The sequence below is a fragment of the Brachycentrus maculatus genome, unplaced genomic scaffold (assembly GCF_059751285.1).
Source record: "Brachycentrus maculatus isolate JH-2025_06_01 unplaced genomic scaffold, ASM5975128v1 h1tg000086l, whole genome shotgun sequence".
NCBI lineage: Eukaryota > Metazoa > Arthropoda > Insecta > Trichoptera > Brachycentridae > Brachycentrus > Brachycentrus maculatus.
The window spans coordinates 2,185,001-2,210,145 of NW_028280840.1; the positions used below are offsets into that span (position 1 = coordinate 2,185,001).

The window sequence follows — 25,145 nt, forward strand, 5'->3', positions numbered from 1 at the left end:
GATTGCTGATCATTACACTATGAAGACGGATAATATATACATAATGGAAATACCCATAATCGATAGTAATGAGTAATGCACTCTATTTTATTTCGTTTTAATTTTTAAAAAAATACTGATAATTTTTTCTCCTTTGTTTTTAAGATGTGTATTGAGTTGAGCATATTAAAAAATAAGATAAATATTTAACTCTTCTTTAAAAATATCTAGACAGTAAAACCACTGCCAATAAGTTCCATTAATCGAGGAGTGGTTGACAATGAAGATCGACAAATAATAATAAAGTTTCACCCTAAGGTTTCTTTGAGAAATGCTTAATTTCGTCGACTTAACTTTTGGGCAGATAAGAAAAAAAAACAATTCATGTACAATCAATCTGGGTTACTTTGAACTTTTTTGTAACTTAGGATAAAACCAAAATATTTATTTGAAAAACTTTTATTTCCCTAACCACTGGTTCTAAGAATTAAATTAAACAAAAAAATCTTAAATAAACGCATTGTTATACCACAAAAAAAGTTTTTTTGTTGTTGTTGAAAAGATAAGGGAATTCAGTGTTGAGATTACACGTAGTTAATTTATTTGATATTAGGCAAACATCCAGAAGAAAATAATGAAATGTATGTATACCTAATTATATTTAGTTATAAAATATTAAACATTGTTCCATATTATACCGATTTACAGAGTACCTATAAACTCATAAAATATCTGTTTAATAACTTACTAACCAACCATAACGGCGCTTCCCGCAGGGGTTGGCAGAGAAAATAGAACGCCACAATACTATCTTTGAAAACATTCCTCGCCTCTTCCTCGTTCATGAATCTCCTCATACATCCCCTCCGATTATTTCGACTCCTAACCTGACCACATTCAAGCACTTGGCATACCTGATCGAGCCAATATCTGTTAAAAAGTGTTTTCAATGGAGCTAACATTAAATTTACAACTCATGTTTAACATATAAACCGTGGTCATACAGGAGAAAATGACCAAGTGCATTTCTTACAAAACCGTGATCATTGATTGTTTGATATCTTACTAGCTTAATATTGCCCTGAAAAAATCTCAAAGGATTTTAAACTTGGAAGTATAATATATTGACTTAGTAAAAATGACTAACTGCATTGATGCTTATTTTGTTGCCAAGCGAAAATAACTTAAATGGCCCTCCTGGGCATTTTACGATTTGGTAGTTGGTCCCTTTCTCCTGTACGACTACGATATGTAAGTTCTTCGATTAAAACTTTTAAAACAAATACTAATTCTGTTGCAAAACAAATGTAAACAGTATTTAAAATTACCCAGATTGACAGAACATCAATCTGAGTGAAAGCCAAACCTGCACTTTTGATTTCAATACGCTTCAGTCTTTTTATAATTTAAATTGTTATAAAACAAGAAAAATAAATGGATGAAAAGTTTCCGATGAAGTTAAGCGAGAGAATGAATCGATCTTGTGACACCTTGCGAGTTTAATCTCCAGCCAAGTGAAAAATAGTACAGCAGCCATTTGTCGTTTTAATCTCCGAACAGAGAGATTCTTTTGTATTTACACTATTAGGATTGTACTTACATTGTTCTGAATTTTCCTCCATCTCAGCTTAAAGCTACAAACGAGCGATTAATGGCGCCACTGAACAGCGTTCGTGATTTGAATTTATAAGTAATAAAGTTTCTCCTCCAAAGCACTGCAATCGAGAAGACGTTCATTGCACATTCTTTCTTATTGTTTTTTCGTGAGGTTGAAATAAATAATAAAATACTTGGTATTGATATAAATAAAAATGAAAATGTTAGTTATTCATCGATTGCTTGGAAAATTTCGAAATATTGCATTTAAACGCGCATTGAACGTACATTGCACATTTTTTCTTGTTTTTTCGTGAGGTTGAAATAAATAGTAAAATACTTGGAATTGATACAAATATAAATTAAGATGTTAATTATTCATCGATCACTTTAAAAACTTGTCACAATGTTGTATTCAAACAAGCGCGTGTTTTAATTGTCTTAATAAAAAAAAAGTTTGTTAAAAATTTAAAATCTTTTGAAGTTATTGGGTTGATGCAAAAGTAATGACCGTTTTTTATGATCCTAGGTAAAAAATTTTTTTTTCATAAATTATGAATAAAATCTTCTTTTTTTATAATTCCATTGTATAAAGGATGCTTTCCCTCTACTTTCTATTCAGTTTTGGCCTGGCCAGAGTACAGTTATAACCCCTTGTATTTTTTCAAAATGTCGTTCGATAAAGTGAATTTACGTATTGTTTACTTTATGAATTCCGTAAAGACAATACCGCGAGTGTGGCAACCAAAAACATTTGTGAAGTGTATGGAGCAGATGTCATCAAAGTTCGACAGGTACGAAGATGGTTTGCAAAATTCCGATCTGGAGATTTTTCACTCATTGATAAACCACGTACCGGGCGGCCATTGAAGTCTGATGACGACGAATTAAAAGTCATAATTGACACCAATCCACGTCTAACCATCAGGGAGATTGTGTCAATGATGGGAGTCAACCAAACAATCGCATTAAGACATTTGAAGCGTATGGAAATGGTTTCGCGGTACGACGTTTGGATACCTCATCAATTGTCGGCTGCCAATTTATTGGATCGTGTTTCAACGCGCGTTGCTTTGAGTGCGAGACAAAAACATGAACCTTTTTTGCATCGTTTGGTGACGGGAGATGAGAAATGGGTCGTGTACAACAACGTGACAAGAAAAAGACATTGGACTATACCTGGACAAGCCCCATTAACAACTTCGAAAGCCGAAATCCATAAAAAAAGTTATACTTTGTGTTTGGTGGAATAATAAGGGTATTGTGTATTTTGAACTCTTAGAACACGATAAGACAAGTACAGCAGAACAATATTGTCAGCAATTATACAAATTGAACATGGTCCTTCAAAAGGATAGACCAGAATTGGTAAACAGAAAAGGGGCAGTGTTTCATCAGGACAACGCGCGACCACATGTGGCTATGATGACCCAACATAAGCTAAATGAGTTAAATTGGGATGTTATCAAGCATCCACTGTATTTTCCAGATCTTGCTCTTTCTGATTTTTATTTATTCCAATCACTGCGAAAAAATTTTAATGATGAAAAAAATTATTCTATAGAGCAGGTAAAAACATCCCTTACTTCATTTTTCGCATTAAAATCCGCGGAATTTTATACTACTAGTATTAATAAGTTGATAAAAAGATGGAAGAAGGTTAAAAGAACTGATGGAAATTATATAATTTATTAAATAAATAATACACAAGAAAAAAAAAATTAAAAAAAATATATGTAAAAAACGGTCAAAACTTTTGCATCAACCCAATATTTACCGTTTGTTTTATTGAATTTTTTGACAGTTATTAATGTTATTAATGTTTTACAAGCATTGTGAAATTAGACATACTACATTGCTATATAAAAAAAACATTATGCATTGCTCAACAGCAATGCAAAACATTTTTTTTTATATATCCCCGTTATTATAAATATGTTTATTTTTGACAAGTATATTCCATTTTTTTTCTTTTAGCTTTTAACGCCTATCCGCATACAAATAGTGCATGGGATGCAGCATGGAATGGATGTGGTGCTAACTAGATTATAGATTATAAATTTTAAATTAAATTATGTGAATTTAAATATTCAATATGTTTGTATTTTTTTTCATAATAAAACTTTTAAATAAATTTATGTCACTATGTACTTAAGTAATTTAAATATTTTTTTATAATATATTTTAAAAAAAATATCACATCCAAATAATTTATAAAGTACGTAAATATTTTTTATTATATTTGTCTATACTACGTATATGATATGTTGATATGTTTGGGTGGAATTTTCATAGTTTCAAATCTAAATTTCTTTAACATTAAATAATTGATATGCACGGTAAACTATCATTTATTACCATGTCATTATATAAACATGTAAATGTATAATAAATAATAAATAAAAGTTTTTTATGACTTCTTTAATGATACATTTTATTGGTTTTAAAGCAAGCATAAAGTTAATCAACAAAATGAATTAAAATACTCTTTACTACATCATGCGGTCGGATTAGCCCGGATCTTGTTAAATGGCAGCGATAGAAAATTTGTATTCATTTCGATTCCATTACGATTGTGATCGTATGGCATATAAAAATACAATATTCCGAACAATGTAGAAAATGTTCCTTTATATTACGAAAAAGGGCGAAGCCAATGATAGTGCTTTTCCTCGAATAATCATATAACTCGGTCCAAGTTTTATCATGCATTTTGCACTTCAATATCCACTAAAAAACGATAGTTTAAAATAATCCTCACAATGAAAAAAAATATTTTACAGTAAAACACGTATTTTTTAACGATGTCAAAGTTTTATGTACATCTAGTTTTGTGAGGAATTTCTGTAAGGCAAAAAATACATGTTTCTAAGTCTAAAAATACATATTTATCAATTACGTTTTTTTTCAATCGAGTACGTGCGTGCATCTATATAAATAAAAATAAAACAGGTGACAGGTGTTTTTACTTTGCACAGGTAAAAAAAAGCGTCTTCTGTTGAACATTATTCCAACACATGCAATACTTAACATTGCTTATAGCAGGTAGCATGATTCTTGAAAGCTGCTGTCACTTGTTTTATTGATTTATAAAATTTTAATTATTTCTCAAGAATTGTTAAATTATATACATAAGATGGTATGCTTGGTATTTTGTCTTTTTTTTACATATTGAGTTACAGTATGCGTATACATATGTATTATACAGTGCAGTTTTGTTAAAAAAATATTCGATTATTTTTTTAAATGTCAGTTTATGTCAATGTGTAATAAAATACTTTAACATTTTTTAGGCCATAAACCCTGTAAATACCCAGAGTTCCATATTATTATTTATTAACTTTGAAATATCAAAAAAATGTAAAAACAATTTATGAATGGAGAAAACACGGATTTGTGAACAAGTAATTGGACACTCTCAAATATTATGAACATACATTTATTTCGTTTATTGCCTTGTTTTAATAACTGTTATATTAATAATGAAAACATTATTAAATCCAATATCAAACGCACTTTAATAAAAATATACAAATTTTAATAGCATAACTTTATTGTGTTTTAAAATGAAGTTACTAAAAGCACAAAAAGAGTTAAATACGGGTACTATTTGCACTTTCGTACATGCTTTCTATCCTAGAACTAGAACTTTTCACCTGACAATGATGAAAGTTTCTTAAGTAGCTATCGTCTTTCGATTTTAATCAATCAGCAGATTGCAGTGAAATACACCGTAGAGAATGAAAAGTGGTTAGACGTGAAACTATTATTCCCACTGTCTATTTCCCCCTAGTTTTGAAGTGCCCACGAATGGAACATTGAAACCCGATTGCTTTTAGATTTACGACGCGTTGGATATTAAACACAGCGCATTTAATACGTTAGCCTTTTCTACGTATTATTTTGATCGAAAAACATACGTAAATTTTTATTATATTATAATTGTGTCGAGAGAAGGCTAGAATAATATATTAAAAAAAACTAAAATAAGCTTTTGACACTTTTAAATCAATTAATATATTGCAGCGCAAGATAAATACGATGTGTTTTGTATTCATCACCTTTTTTTCCATCGATTTTACGGAGATAAAATGTATCGACTAAAAACAAAATAAAATAATATTCATGCATATTTTCACACATATTCTGACTCTTGACCTGACCACTTTCAGTATTGAAAATTCTTGAACAAGCCAAGTTTCTCGGTCTTCTTTTGTTCCTATTTCAAACTAAATTCGCCTCATAAATTTGCCTCAATAGTGCTGTGCTACCGTCCTGGTGGTTCCAGGTATGTTTCCTAGGAGGGTCACAATTAATACAATGATATGTTATTTTACATCCCAATATTTGTTTTATGTACATCATTAATTGCCTTCATGTAATTAACGATCAAGATAATTTTTTTTCTTGACGATACAATTTTCTATGCACCTTTGAATAAGTTAAAAGATAAAAAGAAGCAATATTTAATTTCAAATTTATATATTTTTTATTATATTTTTATATATTTTATTTATTTTAACGTAATCAAAACCAATCAACTGCAGCAAACGCACCCTCAAGACAATGAGAGACATAATGTATTTTTACGTAACGTTTATTATCAGAAATCGATATAATCGAGAATCTTCTATATAGTAAGGAATGTATGAGCATCATATCAAAACAATAATTAGAGTCTATTTATTTTTACAGCATGTGCATGTGATGTAATGACCTCACTTTTTGACAGATAAATAACGGTTTGTAAATAGTCCTTAAAAATAAAAACAAAATATTTTTAATGGAAGAAGGGATGAGAGATTTTAAATTCATATGAGTTGTGATTGAAAATTTGAGTTAATAAAAACGAATTGCTGTGCATCAACGTGTAAAATATCCCTTAGTAAAAGGTTTGTAATCATTTTTGATATTTGATGGTAAAATTCAAGGGGTGACGTTTCTATTCTGTTTTTATGATTTGATGTCAAACTGGTCAATTTTTAACATGTTTAATGTTTAGGGAATAATACAATTATATAAAACGGAATGCCGTCATTTTACTAAGAAGTCATTGTTTGTCTTTTTAAAAATTTGAAATATGTACTTATTTCTCAATATGTCTGCCTACTCATACTCAAAAAATGCTCCGAAAAAACATTTCGTTTTTTGTTGGATAGAATATTTTCTTTCCTATACTTAATATTTACCTATGTTGAAGGCCTACATGCGGGTGGTTTACCAATGTGTATTCAATGTTCCCATATATGTGGGTGGCAACCCTGTATCTAGAATACAATAGGGATGGGAATACGAACTGTTACAGGAGTAACAACGTGCGTGAGTATCTTATCAGCATAAAACGCGCGCAAAGTCTCACTTTTCGATTTGACAAAAAGAAAATGCGAAAACATTAACGGAATTCCATTTTGCTTTTCTTTCCTTACTCATTTTATGATCATTGTAACTGAAATATTCAATCTCAGATAAAATACTCGTGTCATATATTTTTTCCTAAATGCACAAATTATTTGAGGTATTTCGAAGATACATTTTCTAATATTATACCTCCATGTCTGATTGGATCATAATTTTGAGATACATTTTGCAATTTTTTCTAGGTCAAACTTTAACTCATTTATTATTGTGATGACGAATGGTATACTCGTACATTAAAATTTATTTAATTTCATTTATTGATTTGGCAGTCACCTTGTGGTAAAATCGATTAACTTTTAATTAAAGTTTTACTTCGTAAATACCACTATTTCTTAAAATCAACTGTGACACGTGTTTCGATGCATTCCGCATCATTTGATACGGTGTTTGAATATGATGCGGAATGTATCGAAACAAGTGTCACAGCAGATTTTAAGAAATAGTGGTATTTACCAAGTAAAATTTTAATTAAAAAATTATTTAATCGTGTGATTCGTTATGTTGTCGAGTTGTTATACGAGTACATATAGATCTATAATGCAGTGTTTATTTTTTACTGCAAATTTCACTTAATAATTATTGCATTTAAATGTTTTAATTCTTTGTTATTTTTTCATTTAATCTTACATAGTATATATGCCATATAAATCTTTGAGGTTTATAAATATATTCAAGGTTTCGAATAAAAAATAAAACATTTTGTAGAACCGTGAACCCGTTAGTATTTGGAAATATATGCATTTATCTATCTCATCGGTTGAATAGGTACGTATATTACAAGTAACAGACCAACAGTTAAAAATTGATGTTTTTAAACCTATTTTATTTTTTGCAAAGTCAAATACTTAAGTGTTTGAATTTTTGGCAATCCATGAAAATAATGAGATTTTCAAGAATCTGAAAACAGTAAATTTTTATACAAGTATGGAAAGATTTAAAAATGATTGTTGAATTTCTTCATATCTTTAATACTTGTAAGCTGTGGTAACATGAAAATGAATAATTTTTTTTTTTAAAGTCTATAAGTGATCAAATATCTATTTTCGATAGACAAATAGCAGCCTTTACAACTTTAAATTAATAAATTTGTACTTCAGGCAATTTTAAATTTAAAGAAATAATATTTTATGTCCTAGTATTATAAGCCCTTAATCTCTAACCAACCCAACTGATCACACTAAATGACACAGACTAAAATTTGTCCATTTAATGGCTAAAACACACAAAGAGCAATGAATTTAAGCTCGTTCATTTAATCGTTCCCATTATCCCACGTGTTGGTAACTTTTTGTTATGTTTTTTAGAAAAATCTTTTGAGTTTTCCTCTCATGAACGCTCTTTTTTTCGAAAGTAAAATAAGTTTTCAAATACCTCAAGCAAAATTCAATTATTGAATTCTCTTGTTTATATATTTCCTGTATTTAAAGAGGTCAATTACATATTTGTTTATAGAATATCAGCTTACTGGCAAACGCCATACCAAGTGATTTTGAACAAACGAACCATAATTTTTCGTGTGAAATGGATAATATGCACTTATGCAAATGCAAAATTCTGTAAAAATTTCAAAGCAATCGGTAAATAGCTTAAGGAGATTTAAGATTTCCACCAAGCAAACATACACATTTTTATTAATATAGGATGAAAAAACGTTCATAAATTCGACTAACTACATTTTAATGTGCGCTAAGTAAAATATTTAAATATATTTTCAGGGCAGCGACCCCTGAAACGCTCGTCTGAAATTAAAATGAGTACCTATCCGAAGATTGTGTACACGAAGCGCCGACCATAACATACATCATTAGTGGTACACTATTCAGGTGGTTCCCGCTCATTCATTCCGAGGGACAGAGTGTGTCATTCCTTTTTACTTACACTTTTTATGCCCGCAGACTGAAAAATTTTGAAGGCTCAATTCAAAATGTATGAAGGCTAAAATAATGAATAAGCCCATTATAATTAACATTTTTGTTTAAAAAAAGTATATTTAAACCTTAATGGTGCATAGCTATCTTGACCGTTAATACATGAAGGAAAGGTGATCAGCCCTTCGCTTCAGGTACTAGTCCAGGGTGATATTGAATAAATATTAAAGTGAAAAAATCACTTATATTTATTTGACCCCCTCTATTGGAAATCGAACCCAGGACCACCACAACGGTGACCGAGCGTGCTGACCGTTACACTACGGAGGCGGAGTGCTTAGTTAAGTATATTTAGTTTCATTAATTAAGCACTTGAAGAGTTTCCAAACGTTAAAAGTATATCGATCTCTTTCCGCAAGAAGTTAATTATGAAAATATCCTTTCGCGGAAGAGAGATATTTTTTAAAAATATTTCAGACAGTATTTTAGCAAAATTAAAAATGTTAACTTATGGTCTATCTTAAAACATAATATCTTTTCCCTTTCCTTACCCACCCGACTTCCAAATTATCTCATGGTTGAATTCCTACTGTAAGTAAGGAGTACGCAAAGAAGTGAAGGTCAATATTTTGATGAAATTCATGAGAATTTAAGTATAAAAAAATTGTAACAGATGGTCAAAATGTGTAAAATTAGATAAACTTACTCTGAAAGTCGACCAATATTCCTTCTGGGTATTTTATGGTTAATTTTAAATATGTTTTAATTTTACTTTTTCATTAGATATTTTAATATTTTTTAGTATTTGGCAAATGAATAATATATAAATATAAAGTATTGTAAAGAAATAATTTACTAAAAAAATGGATAAAATTTTAATTGATGTAAATATCTTTTGTGATAAATTTTGAACAGGTTATAAGACCACTTAAAAGCTGTTATAGTTAAATCTACCTGTTTCAAGATGTACTTGTCTTTTCATCAGAAAAACCACTACAGATAAGAATTATTCACATACATACACAAAAATTTGTATAACATGACGCTTAATTTTCTTTTTTATTACTTCCAGATTATAGTCAAGGAGATGAATCGTCTCGGGATTATCGTGGATCTATCTCACGTATCGATAAAGACGATGAAGGACGCTATAGCAGTCTCCAAAGCTCCAGTGATGTTTTCTCACTCTTCAGCACATGCACTCTGCAACTCGACAAGAAATGTTCCTGACACCGTATTGAGGAGGCTCGCTATTAACCGTGGTCTCGTCATGGTGAACTTTTACTCCAAGTTCCTGTCATGCAACGCGTTTGCCACTGTTCAGGACGCAATTGGTAAGTCAAATTAAATATTTTATCTAACGTGATTCATTGAACTAGGTCAAGTCAAAATCTAGAAACTTTAGACTCTGTAAAACATCACCAAAATAACGTGTCCTCTTGATGTGATTGAGCAGAGATGAAAAGTTTTGTGGTAAAAATGATTTTATCTGATATTATGCCGTAAGTCTACTGCTAACAATTCGTCAGCAGTTCTCGTCTGATCCAGACATAACTTAGGAGAAAACCGGAATTTATTTGTTCCATATTCTCTATTCAGGGAGCCAATATGAGATAAGTTGTATATCTGTGGATCTGAAACCTGGGACTGATGATAATTTTTGGTTCATTTACCATCAAGATACCGCCGCATGAAGTATCCTATGCACCATTAGGTGGGTATTTGTATCAGAATAAAATAAGGATTGTCGGGTTATAGTCCCGTGGTTAGAGCAGCGGACTTTGAGTTTCTGGGCACCAAACGTTTTTATTATCTTTTTTATAATGGGTCGCTTAAACCTAAAAAAACTAGTATAAAACTGAATACAGATTTTATATTATGTAACTTCTTTTTACAATCAATTTTAAAAAAATTAACTTCTTGTCAACTGAAAATGTCTTCACCATTTCTTATCTTCTAACTGCCATACTACTTATGTATGTTCTTTTAAAATATAAACAAACTTTTAATATTTTAATACTTTATACTAGTTTTTAGTATCAATGCACATACAGGTCACTTTTCTGTCTTTCAAAATTATGTTTTTTTTAAATAAACAATAAGTTTTCTCACAAATCTATCTTTCTTTTTCCAACACATGTCCTTCTCAAAAGCTTCGGTTATATTAATTTATTTTAAAAGGTTATTCAAATATAAAGTGTTATATCATTTTATTCATCATGCTTAGTCACATAAATTCGGTCAGCTTACATTTCGTTTCAAATGTTTTTATTGGGGCATATTAAATTAAATAGACATTGTTATACAATATATATTTTCTTCTTTGCGTAAAACTGAATACCAAAGTAATTATTTGCCAATTTTGGACGGGGATCAAAGGGCATAAATTTATTTAGTAGTTAAATCCGAAGTAATGTGAAATATTTAACAATTTGGCGTGTTTCGTCGTGATTAAAAGGAAGCTACCCTTTTCATGGTGGTGTTTGCCATCCCTCCACCGCTAATGTCGGAGTTAGTTGCCTCTTGTTCTGTTTACTCAGTAAGATATAGGAAGCCACCTCCGAGCACTTACAACACCAATGGGTAGAGATACACACATACAAGTTTTCAAAGTTAAAAAATCCAAAAGCACCATCAAGATGATTAAATCCAACAGAACCATAATTTTAACACGTTCTACTAATAAAGTGCTATCTAAAATTCATCTAGCTTCAAAAAAGAGTTTTTTATTTATTTATTGGAAAAGTGCTATCTAGAACTTATCAAGCTTTAAAAAAGAGATTCTTTTTTATTGAAATGTTGTACTATTTATTTATTCATAAACGGTACAAAAATACTATCAAAATCATAACTACTGGTAGTGACCCTTATCCGTATCCAACGGTGCATAGGAAACTGCATCAAATTGATGCAATGTGTAATTGATTATACGAAGACAAGGTTATCAGTCAGCATTCAGATGCCAGTCCTGGGTAATATTAAATGAATGTATTAGTGACAAGCATTTAAATTTATTTTGTCCTCCCTAGGAATCTAACCGGAACCTCCAGTATGGTAGTTAAATGTGCAAACCACCGCACTTTGGAACTTGATAAACACATACATGTTGTTGAAATAAAAATATTAAGAATTCGAATATTTTTATTTCGAATAACTACTTAGTTTTCAGAAAATCAATATAAACATGGTTATCTTTGTATATAAATCTTTATAACGTAAAAATTTACTCAAGGGAGTAAAATTGTGCAACACATAAAATAAAAGGTAGACAATCATAATAGCGGTAATAACAATGATACAATTTTTTAAAAAGGGTATTTAATTTTTTGAACTGTTACATTTCTCTGATATTTATTCTGTCTATTCTAAAAAAATGGCAATTTACACCACTTTGTAATGAGGTATTTTAGTTCCAAGTTTTTGCAGATTGAAGATTATTCTTAACGCGTATCGATGTAGGGACGAAGGATTGCTCCTCCTTCACACTTATTACGTTTTGTTTCGACTAAAAGCTCTTGAGAATTTCTGCATGTAATATCTTTAGAAAGTATCTTTTCCGTTGGCTTATCTTGAATGATTGCGAGGTAAAGAGGAAAATTCTCGCTTTTTTGGTATTGTAGTAATAATATAATATATGGGTGTAAAAAGTTTCTTCGAACTCTCTGAAGAAACTTGAAATTTCGATAAAGTCTGCCTTACTTCACTCGTGATTTATTGAATCAGCCTTTAAGTTATGTCAAGTGTTTTAGAAGTTGTGCAATAAATATTCTCTCATTATGCATGTGTCATACGGTCACATACAATTCGATGCGATTACTTTTTGTTGAATAAAATGTTTAATATTGGAAAATGAAGTTAATGAAAATAAACTTCTTAAATAAAAATGAATGATATATAAACATTATTGTTAAATTATTCCGATCAAAGTTCGTTTGATTATTATTAAAGAAGTATTGTTTTAAAATATTTATTTACCAAATACTTTTTATTTTACAAATCAATCAAGTACATTTTAACAAACTATTTGTTTTTTCTTATTTTTTTTCTTTCTTTTTGTAACATCTCTTGATTGTTTAAAGTTAACTAGAAGGAATTTTTGAAATGATAAATATTTATGTTTTTAATGTACCAGTTTACATAGAACATTTAAATTTTATACATTTTTCGTTGGCTTATGTAGCCCATTATTAATATGAAGCAAGTATGTTAGAATAGACACAATAACACAGAAATTTATTACTCCGATACCAATCATTAGATCACAGCTCGACTTTAATTATTACCCACTAAAAACATGTATATATAAAACTATAAAACTAATTTCCATGTATAAATTTAAGCTAAAATTAGTATCTCCTAAATATTTATTCTTGTTCTTCTTTTAACCCTTATCCACACCCAATGGTGCATAAGGCACTGCATCATACTGACGCAGTGTTATCTTGATCGTTACTCGCATGAAGGCAAGGTCCATGCGCTTTTGGAACCAGTCCAGGATAATATTAAATAAATACTGGAGTGTACATCGAACCCGGGACCCCCCTGGGAATCGAACCCAGGACCTCCAGCACGGTAACTAAACACGCTCACAATTGCACCACGTAGGCAGATAAAATTTATCTGGCGGAGGCATAGATATCTAAGAGGAGAAAACTATAATAAGTAAAATATAACAGTCGAAGTACAGGTACTGGAGTAATAACATTTACTTATGTCAGTGGTGGGATTCAGCCGGTTCGCTAGAACGGTGCCTAATTTTTTTAGAGTTCGCCGATCCAGTCCTTAACCCCCTGCAGTCACACAATATTCCGATTGAGATCATGTACTTGGTCCGCCACGTTGTAAAAATACTTGAACCTCACGAAGAGAAAAAAAATATTGGTAAAAGTAAGAAATGTTTTCCTTTCTATAACTTGCTGGTCTCCCACATGGCGAGAAGAAGATAGAATAATTTTTATTTTAAATCTTTTTTTATAGGAAGGGGGTAGGGGTTGTACCTAAAAGGCGAACCAGTTGTTGAAAATTTTGAATTTCATCACTGGCTTGTGTATTATAAAGGAAATAATGACATAAGAATGGAGTAAGATAGTATTTTCACATGAAATCAGTCGTGTCAATAACTAAGAAAGTGTCAACAATAACATGTTTACCACACCTCATACATGGTGATATGCATATAAAATTAACACAAGTAGGTACATAATGTTTGTGTCCTTTTATTATTTTTTTTCATTTCCCTTTTTCATTTTATGAGCATTTTATTTTTTATCAAAAATAACTTTTTGTGCTTTGATATTTATTTTCACTACTGTAAGAAAAATAATACTTATATAACATCTAAAGATGACCGTGGTTGGATGAATGGGCTCCTTAGCCAAAAAACAGTGCAAGTGTACTGAGTATTTTTTGTATGTTTTATTAATATTAATTAGTACACATAATCTCAGTTACAGTAAAATCTCATCAAATGCCAATTATCATCAAAGATCTAATTTCTTACGCATTTGTTAATATATTTACCTAGTATAAAAACAAAGTTGAGATGTGATTAAGATTTATTATAATTTGTTTTTATTTTTGTGCGTACAAAAAGTTTGTGATACATTTTATGGATGAACACACTTTAATTGTATTTTTCGTTCTCGCAGTCTTTCCTGAAACTTAGAATTTTCCTCTTGAGGTTAGCTGGTTTCAGAAAGTTTGTAGATTAAGGAAAATACCGTGTTGCCATACTTAAACTCAGCTTAAATATTTTATTTATACAATGTAATATATTCGTATTAGGGAGAAAGCGCTCAGCACATCATTCTGTTTCACGTTTTGCAAATGGTCTGCATTATTTCGTTAGTAAGTAGTCACTAAGCACGGCAAATGCACAGAATTGAGGATAAAATGGTTTATTTGCCACAAGAGATTTAATAACTAGTGAAACATTGCAATTTCACAAAACTTTTCACCGGAAGTGAAGTAGATATATTAATTTGAGTTAAATGGTTTAACATAGTTTGAATTCTACCCTGCTACTTTTCATGTCATGGGCATCTACATGTGGCAAATTTTGTTAAATAAAATTTGAAAATTCATTACATCGACATATACAAATGAACTTTTGTTACATAAGTGTTTTTTTTTTCTAATTAGTATGAGTTTTATAAGTACATTTATCGTATTATTCGTTGACGTCTCATCAAAGATGAAGAAGAATATGGAAGTCTGGGCATTTATGGGGGCTTACGACCGTCATACGCTGGTTTAAGTGATCACTTTATACACGTGTAACATTCACCGATTCTACCCATGATTGACAACCACACTATTCATATTCTTGGAAGTTCTATATATATGATCCAATTTTTAAACATTGTACAAAATAACTAGAATTTTCACTACTGACATCTATTGGTGAGGCAAAGAAGTTTTTTTTTGAGCACAAACTCTTTTATTTAAATGTGAGGTCCGAATCCTGGAATATAATCACATACATGTAAATTTTGTAAATGCCCAGACTTCATCTATGTTCAGATGTCAAGAATTATATGTTAAATAACTCCATAATTGGAGATAATCTAGTTTTTTGCGCACTCAAAATGTTGATAAAATTCATTTTATTCAAAAATATTCAAGTGTAATTACATTCACCAGCATAAAATAACATAATCACTTTCAAGTATTTAAAATACTTGACTATACCAAGTTTTCATTGTTTTCCAGTTTTTTTTACTCATTTTTTTTGTATTCAATTCTGTTAATTGCTGTAAGTAATTAAAAATAGATATTTCAGATATCCAAGCAGATATTTTACGGTTCGATCAAAGAATATTGTAGAAGCCAGTATAAACGGTTGACCTGTGGCATTATACACGGTGTATCGACCACTCACCAGCCAGCGGTAGATGGTACTGGAGACTGATATTCCCAGCCCCTGTAATCAGCGCGGGAGACGGCCGCTCTCGCTCGTTTGTTGCATTCGGAACTTTCATTACGGCCATAGAGAGGTGCTCTTTTCCGAAATGAGAACTTAACGTTTCATTAAGCTCACATTTCTACTGCAATGTGATTGTAGATATGAGAGAATAACCTTTTTATAATCGGGTATCGCCGTAATAAAACAGCGATGAATTTTAATTACACGGATTTACATCCCGTTCTAAACTTAATCGCATTTTTTTAAATGAAATGTAAATTAAAAATTAAATTTATATTTCATTATATCGTAGTCATACAGGAGAAAGTGAGCAAGTGCATTATTTTACAAAAACGTGATCATTGACTATTTGATATCTTACTGGCTTAATATTGCCCTGAAAAAATTCCAAAGGATTTTAAACTTGGAAGTATAACATATTGATTCGTTAAAAACGACTAACTGCATTGGTGTTTATTTTCTTGCTAAGCAAAAGTGACTTAAATGGCCCTCCTAAGCATTTTACGATTTGGTAGTTGGTCACTTTCTCCAGTACGACTACAATATGTAGGTATGTAACACATATTTTTATAATACTAATAAAATATATGTACATTATTTAAACATAAAAATATTTTAAATTAGTAAGTAACTATCAAACATCTTGCATATCACACAATTTTTTTTTTTGTAAATGAATTGTCTGAGAGATCCATTTTCTTTTATTTTGTGTGAAAGTTCTAGGAGGTAGTGTACCTTTACGTGCCTAAATTAATGATCGAATGACCAACTATTGTTATGAGTTCTTCTATATGAAAACGTTTATTAAAATAATTAAATTTTTACCATTCCTTACGGTAACAAGTGTATTGTTTAATGAAAATGTTGGTTAATTCGTTTCTAGTTAACATTTACTTTATGTAGAAATTAAATGTATGATATTCAAGTTTTGGTAATAACCATCCATCGCTAGAATATCACACAAGATATCGCCTTTAATATTAAAATATAAAACAAGTTCACAATTTAAAATGTATAAAAAAATTAATGTATAAATACTTGTATATGTTTTGCACGTATGCGCAAAATTTATTTAAAATAACGAGTCTAATAATTTTTTAAAAAGCAAATTTAAATAAAAAGATCAAATGAAATATCTAGAAATGTTCAGAAGTTTACTTTGGCTTTTATTTGGTAACGGTCATTGATCAATACTGAGCTAAACTCTATCCCATTCTATACTTTCTGAGATCACAAAATAAGGGCTAACTCAACACTTAGGGACTTAAGACTTAGTTTCCTACTGTACTACTGACCCTCATAAAGTTGGGATACCTACTCAAAAGTCTTGTAATAATGTTAAACCCTTTATCTTAGTCATCATTTTTGCTAAGCATTCATTATAGTGTACTAGTGTGGTTAGTATTTTAGGCACTTATCAAAATGGAGGTTTATCAAACGAATAATAGTTTTTATACTTTTGACGAGTTTCAAACAGTTTCATTAAAACATTTGGCAGTCACTTTGTGATAAAAACAATAATTTTTATCACCATTTAAAAAAAAAAACATACCATTATTTTTTACAATTTCACGAATTCCACATCATTTTTAAATGCCGTATGTGAAGCTGAGTCTAAATATAAGAGCTTTGTCCTTGGGACGTCTAAGGATGAAGCAAGGGTAGGAGTTGTTTTTTTTATCAGTGGGAACGTGGAAAATAGGAGGGAATCTTTTGTCATTTAAATTATCAAATTAAGATTATTCTCAAATAATGGTTTTTCATTTTATGTAAAATAATCGAATTTCATTATATCTTTGACTACCGGATAGGTTATACATATGGTTAAAACCGGTATTAAATTTTTTAATATAAATCAGGTTTCAGGTTCAGTGCTGCAGAACAGCGTTTATTATTTAATATAATTTTGTACTTAAGTTATACATATTTATATATATACCTATATTTATTATATTTTTTTTTTATTGGACACTGTCTATCCTCACTAGGTATTTGGAGATACCTATTCTAATCAAATCTCTATTCTTAGTTTAACATGATGATCCCAAGAGATGTCTCTATAAAACAATATTGTCAAAAACATTAAAACTTGATTAGTAATTAATTTTCCTCTACAAACTAAGAGACATACCAATGACATGCACAGTTTTTAATCAGAGAAGCAATAGTAAAAATGTACATAACTCAAGTAACATAGGTAGTATATAATAATGTGTTTTCACTGGAAAAACTATCAAGAATAATAATAATAATAAAACCCTTATACGCATCCCAATGGTGCATAGGGCACTGCATTATATAAACACAGTGTTATTTTGATCGTCAACACACAAAGGAAAGGTGATCAGCCTTCCGCTTCAGGTACCAGTCCAGGGTAATATTGAATAAATATAAAAGTGAAAAAATCACTTATATTTATTTGACCCCCCCTGGGAATCGAACCCGGGACCTCCAGAACGGTAGCCGAGTGTGCTGACCATTACACTACGGAGGCGGACAAATCAAGAATACGTGCAGTTAAAAATGTCAAAGTACATATTTCCTTTGCTATCACAATTTTCCATATTTTCTCCAAGGAACTAGAACTAGGGTAATCACTGCTTATGTGTCCTATGGAACGCGCGCTACTGATACGTGAATATACATTTATTGAAACTAAATATGTATAAAAAATACATGTGCAATAAATAATTTTATTTTTATTTTACCATATGAAAAGATTTAAGGTAGACGTGAATAAAATATTATTTTTGCTTGGAAAGGAAATTAAGTAAAATAAACAAGACTTTCAAATAATTCCAAAAGGGTAAATTTATTTTTTCAGCACGGAATTCTGCGAATTAAAGTAAAATATATGCAAATTAAGGATGAAGGTTCAAATATTGTAAATATTGAAAAACTGATATTTAAATAAATCTGAATGGAATGTTTTTTTTAAAACCTTTTATTAACTAAAAAATACAATTAATTTATTTTAGTAATAAAAATGCATGAATTGTATATTTTTGAAAAAGTTTTTATTCATTTAGGAATGGTCTATAATGCCACTTGTGAATCATTCGTTAAAAGGGATTTAAAGAGATTAATGCTAGATTTAAATATATAAACATATAAAGTTTATTAAGAAAAACATAAACATTATTATTTCCATCCTTTTATCCTACAAATAAGTTCATGGACTTTTAGCTCTACTGGCGCATAAATCTACAGCTAATTAAAAATACGCTAGGAAATGCTCATATGACTCAATTTGTATGTCTCAAGCACACACACAAATATTTGTTTATAGACGAAAATTCAATTGGCGGATTACAAACCCAAAACGCAGCTTGTTTATCTAACAACCAAACCATCAGAATTATAATCATGCTAAGCTTTTTGCAGCTTATTTTTCATCGTGCTTTTGATTCAATTTTATTATTAATAAATTATAAATGAATATCAAAGACAAATTGAGTTTTTTTAAATTATAAATTGAAAAAATGACATGTCACCCTTTTATGCATGATTTTTACTTTTTAAATTATTTTTTAATATGTTTATATGTTATGCCTAGGTACTTATTTAAAAAGATTGCTTCATGAATATTTTAGGATTTCACCCTTTACCTCAACGTTTGGTTTTAAAAATAAATAAATAATAAAATATATAATCATCCTAACTTAAAAATTCACGGGTGGCTACCGTTAATATAAGCATCTCAAGAAATTCAAAGGATCCACAAGTTTAAAATTAATTTAAAAGTGACAAGGATTTACATGTAAAAGGATGTATTCTAAATACAAAGTAAGCACGTAAAAGTTTTGAGGGTAATAAATTGTATTTTATCAGACGAGTAAGTTTAGAAGTTTTCAAATATTTTGGTTATCAAAACAATAGTTCAAATGGATAGTAAGATAAAATCTAGGAATGAAGTATGTTAAATATGTAAAGTAGGATAAAAATTAATGTCAAAGAGATTAAGAAGCTGACTCGATTTTTTTGTCCCTTTGAGGTAATATCTATCTAATTTTTATTATAGTTTTATTTGGTTAAAATACCACTATTTCATTAAAAAAAGTTAAATATAATGAGGCATTCTGCATCATTTTCAAATACCGACCATTACTTGAAAATGATGCGGAATGTGTCACAATAGATTTTAAGGAAATGTGGTATTTCAATTTATTTCACCTTTATATGACAAATAATTAAATCCTGTACAAAAAAAAACACTTCTTAATTTATATACAACATTTTGAGTGTGTCCAAATACTTGTTCACAAATCTGGATGATCTCCAATTGTAGTAGTTATTTTTCATATTATTTAAAAGAATTTGAATAGTTTGGTTGTCAATAATGGGTAGAATTGGTGAAAGTTACACGTGTGTAAAGTGTTCACTAAAACCAGCCTATAACGGTCGTCAGCCCCGTAAATGCCCAGACTTCCATATTATTCTTCACCTTTGATGAGATGTCAAAAAATTAAATGATAAATTTAATATCATCATCATACATCAATGCATTAACTGATAAGTACTCTTATAATGAAAAAAAAAACTTAAGACATTTATATTTTTTTGAAAAGACTACAAATTTTTTCTTACCACATAAAAAACTATAAGTTTTAACCTATCCTAGTGTATGTATCTTCCATGTGTTATGATAATATTTGATATCAAGCGCCTGTGCCGAATTTCATTTTAGTCAGCACGTAAACCTACATTCTCTCTCGCAACTTTACAATATTATTTTAGATCAAGGTCTATTGTTTCGTTATTTACAATAGAGAATACATTCCATTCTTTGTCATATCAAAATATTATTAAAGCATTTATTCTTCGTGATTTCTTTTTTATTTCACTAAACTCTGGAACAAATAACCTATCTACTTAAAAATACGCTTTCTTTAATAACATTCAAGAAACGTCTGAAAATTTACTATTTATCCTTAGAACTTAAATTGTCATCACTTCTCCATTTTTAGATTCTTTTTCATTTCCTCGTTGAACCCGGCTTTCTTTACCTTTCTTAGTATAGTATAAAATTTTAATAATAGAATTGAATTATTTTTTTGTTATATTCACTCTCAGAATAATGCGCGACGAAACGGTGTATGATAGATGTGCGAATAGTGAAATAAGGAAGGAATGCAAAGCTGAGACAAGCATTATCGATAAAATTAAGAAAGGTGTGTTGAGATGGTTTGAACGAATAAGTGAGGAAAGAACGGTTAAACAAATTTGTGAGGCGAATGTTATTGGAAAAAGGAGCAGAGGAAGACCGAGAAAAACTTGGCACGATCAAGTATGCCAAATACTTGAATGTGAGTCGAAATAATCGGCGGGTATGTATGAGGAGATTCATGAACGTGGAAGAGGCGAAGAATGTTTGCAAGGACAGAGTGGTGTGCGTTCTATTCTCTCTGCCTACCTCTGCGGGAAAGCGGCGTGATGGTAAGTTAGTTATAGCATGTTAAATTTTAATATGTTCTTCCAGCACACTAATTCATTTGGCTATTTATGGTAAAAAGTACAAATTTGTACCATTTACTATTTAGTAATTTTGGAATATTTTGCTTAAAAAATGCGTGCAGATGTACCAAAAGTTTTATATTAATAAATAATATAAATATATGCCCTCTACATTCATTATAAACGGCATAAATATTGAAAGATAAAAACTAACTAACTTGCTAACCTTCACGCCGCTTTTTTGCGGTAGGCAAGGCTAAAAGAATGCCAAACCTCTCTATATTTGCAAACAATCATCCCCTCTTTCTTATTCATGCACCCCCTCATATGCACATACCCGTTGATTATCTCATAACCTCATAACCACGCCTTAGTATTTGAAACATTTGATCATGCCGAGTTTCCCTGTGTTCCTGTGATACATTTACCTTATATTTATTTTTAATTTATTTTAACGTTCCTTCCTCACTCATTCGTTCCATATATCCAAACAACTTTTTCTGAATTTCATCGATAATGCTTTTCCTAGCCTTCCAATTTTTCCTTATTTCACCGTTCGAACATTCATCATAAACAGTTCTACCGCACATTTCGAGTGCATTAAGTTTATTTTCATCTTTCTTTTACTAACTTCATGCTTCACTTCCATAGAGTTGGTACAAAATAAAGGTATTATTTAATATATACAATATATGTTAATATCACTATGAGATAAATTTCCGCGTGAAAGCGGAATAAAACTTTCTTGCAATCTCCCCTGGGAGAACGCTTTGAGTTCAAGAGAAAATGTTTACAAACGACTGTTTAATTTAAATTAATGTTTACGTAATATAAAAGTCACAAATTCAAAAAATGTGTTTTATTATTTTCAGCTCACATAAACCACATCAGGGAAGTTGCTGGTGTTGACAATGTTGGTCTAGGGGCAGGGTACGATGGAATCAATTAGTGAGTATAATTTTTTTTCAATTATTTCTCAAAGAATTTTTTTTTATTTTCTAATGACCGACGATGTCAATATTAAACCATAGATGAATGCAGCGTTCAGAAATCATAAATAAACTTACGTAACAAATAGAGCAATTAGTTGTCTTTGATTGGGTATACGGTGTTAATTATAAACTTCACAATCAAACTTATAGTACTTACATGAAAATTATCAGTCGGTGAAAAGTCGTCTTTTTCATTTTGGTATTAAAATAATAAAGAGGAACAATTTTTTTTATTACATTTATAAATCAAATATTACGTCATCCCCAAAATAAAAGAATTAAATTCTTATTTTAAAGTTTTAAGAAGGTACATACAACAATAAAAACTCAAAATTGACAAAATATTATTTTCACGTGCTAGAATATCACCTTAATAAAATACATTATTACAACATCATTGTTTTGGTAATATGTATCGACAATATTGTTGCGAATTGGGGTTAGTTTTTTTTTATTATTTATAAATAAATATTTAGTTAGAATTATATAAAATGTATTTTAGTACATTTTATTTAATACTTTAATAATAATACTTGATAAAGAAGCGGTTAGCTTCGAAACCAGTAGACATTATAATTAAGTTATAATAAAATACTTATGGTGATTTGAAAACAAAGTTACAATTTAATTATAAAATGAAAAATCACAAAGGTAGTGCTTCAAATATAAATTATTTAATAATTTTCATTTAATGCAAAAACATGTTTTACGATAACAGTAATTTAGTTCTCTTTAAATTCAAGTAAATATTTTGACACGCTTAACAAAAGAAAATATTATGCAGTCAGAAATAACAAACATATGTTACGTAGGTTTAAGTTCATAAATGAAAGTATCACGCTTCACAAAAGTTTAGCCTAACAAATCTATCTACATATCATATGGAAATATTATTTGCGTGTAATGCTGTTCCTATTTTTCTTGCTTTGAAATATGATATTTAATTCCGAATTCTAAACCAGGCTTCCATACTTAATGTTTTATACATGTATCGTGAACTTACTTCAAAAGATATGATCTACAAAATAACATTTTATCAAGGAATATTGTAGTTTAATTTATGTAATTTAAATATTGTAGTTTTTAAAACGCTTTATTTTAGCACAATACATATGCATATTCAGCTGTAACAGTTTAATACTGAATTCAATTTAAACCCGCAATCCGTATCGAAAAAAGTTTTAACTAAATGCTTTTTAAAACTAGATATTGTTATAAAAAATAATACAACAGATCTTATTTGTGAATAAAATAAAACAAATTGAATAAAAACTTGTTATCGCTAGACAAAACGGGTTTGAATTAAATTCGACTTTTAACTCTATCGTGGTCATTTACTTGTCGAAGAAATACGATTACTTAGATGATGTAAGACAAGTAATTTTGAAAAAGAGGTTTTAGTAAAAAAGAAGATCAAATAGATTAGATTTTTAAAACATTTTTATTTTTCATCTAATATTTAAAAAAGGTTGTTTATTTTTTTTTTTCAAAAATGCGAGATAAAATCGCAAAAAAATTGTGATTTTAAATGTTTTGAAAATAATTTTCAGCACCCCGAGAGGCTTAGAAGATGTTTCATCTTATCCTCTACTATTCGCCGAACTGATGGCTAATGGATGGTCTATTGAAGAGTTGAAGAAGCTTGCTGGACTCAACCTCCTCAGGGTCATGGAGGCGGTGGAGAAAGTCAGCACAGAACAAAAAGCTTCCGGGATTCTACCCTACGAAGACACAATCCAACCCCGTCCGCCTGATCCATATAATTGCTCCAGTCAGGATCTTTTTTAGTTATAATTTCATATAAATTCGGTTTTCGGAAAAAAAGAAAAAGAATGTATCGATTGTTAAAAAGTAAAATCCCTTAATCTGCAGGTGTATAATTTTTGTCAGCTTTCGAGTCTCCATAGTTGCCTTTTATAATCGAAATAAGATATCGATTTCATAGATATGACTTTAGAAAATGACAAATTTGTTCAAATATATGAAATAAATAAATGAATGTATTTTTTCTTTCTTTTGCATCTTTTATCTATAACTCTATTTATATATTTTAAAACCGATTATAATATTTTTGGATTTTTTCCTGATCCACTTTAAATTTATATATTTTTTTACAATTTTTTTTATTTATCTTCAAGACAAACACATCTTACCGAAATTTTATTCAGCTAAGGATTTAAGAAAACAAACATCTTTTATTATAGGTGTTCCTAGACCTACTGCAACTTTTGGGACCCGTGAGAGTTTTTTTTTATTAATACTATCAACCAAACATAATAATAATAACATAGAAATAATCTTGATATTTCAATTATTTTTTTTATTTCTTTCAAACAAAATATAATATCAATCATATTTATGTAAATTTGTAATTGGATGTAAATGGGAATACACGTTTCAAAATTTTAGTTTTCTTTATTTGATAGTCATTTGATTTATTTTTCAGTCTTTTCATTTTGACATTCAATAATATGATACAATATATGATTTTATTAAACGACTTAATTTTAATTTTCATTTGTCTACATATATTAAAAAATATATATATATGAATATGAATATGTAAACCTTTCTAGCACGCATTCATTGAAAAAAGTTTTTTCTCGTGAAGCTCTCTCAATGTTATTTAAATTGGAGTAAAGAGTTGACTTGTGTACTTCATTTAATTGAGAAGTAAAATTATATTATATTAATGTTTTGTCGTTTATGGTTAAGATAAGGAAGCTTTAAAATACTTTACTAGATATAAATAATAATTAGACTGATTTTCAATTAAACACATATCAATTCGACGTGTATCATCATGCATATTTATTTAATATGAATTTACTTGAAAATTTAAACGCTTTTTTTATAATTATTATTTAAAAGCTTTTTTTATTCCGCATATTCAAGTAACGGAAATAAAGGAAA

General features: G+C 29.5%; 1 protein-coding gene across 1 annotated transcript in view; it reads left to right on the forward strand.

Annotated features, from left to right (window-relative positions):
* Positions 1-24,561, forward strand: part of LOC148310874 (uncharacterized) — a 113,687-nt gene extending 89,126 nt beyond the window's left edge. The window contains exons 9-11 of the mRNA XM_088257633.1: positions 9,934-10,195; positions 22,113-22,188; positions 23,783-24,561. Of these exons, the coding sequence (XP_088113759.1) occupies positions 9,934-10,195; positions 22,113-22,188; positions 23,783-24,020 (576 nt within the window). The 3' untranslated portion in view covers positions 24,021-24,561. The remainder of the gene's footprint in view (positions 1-9,933; positions 10,196-22,112; positions 22,189-23,782) is intronic.
* Positions 24,562-25,145: the final 584 nt, after the last annotated feature.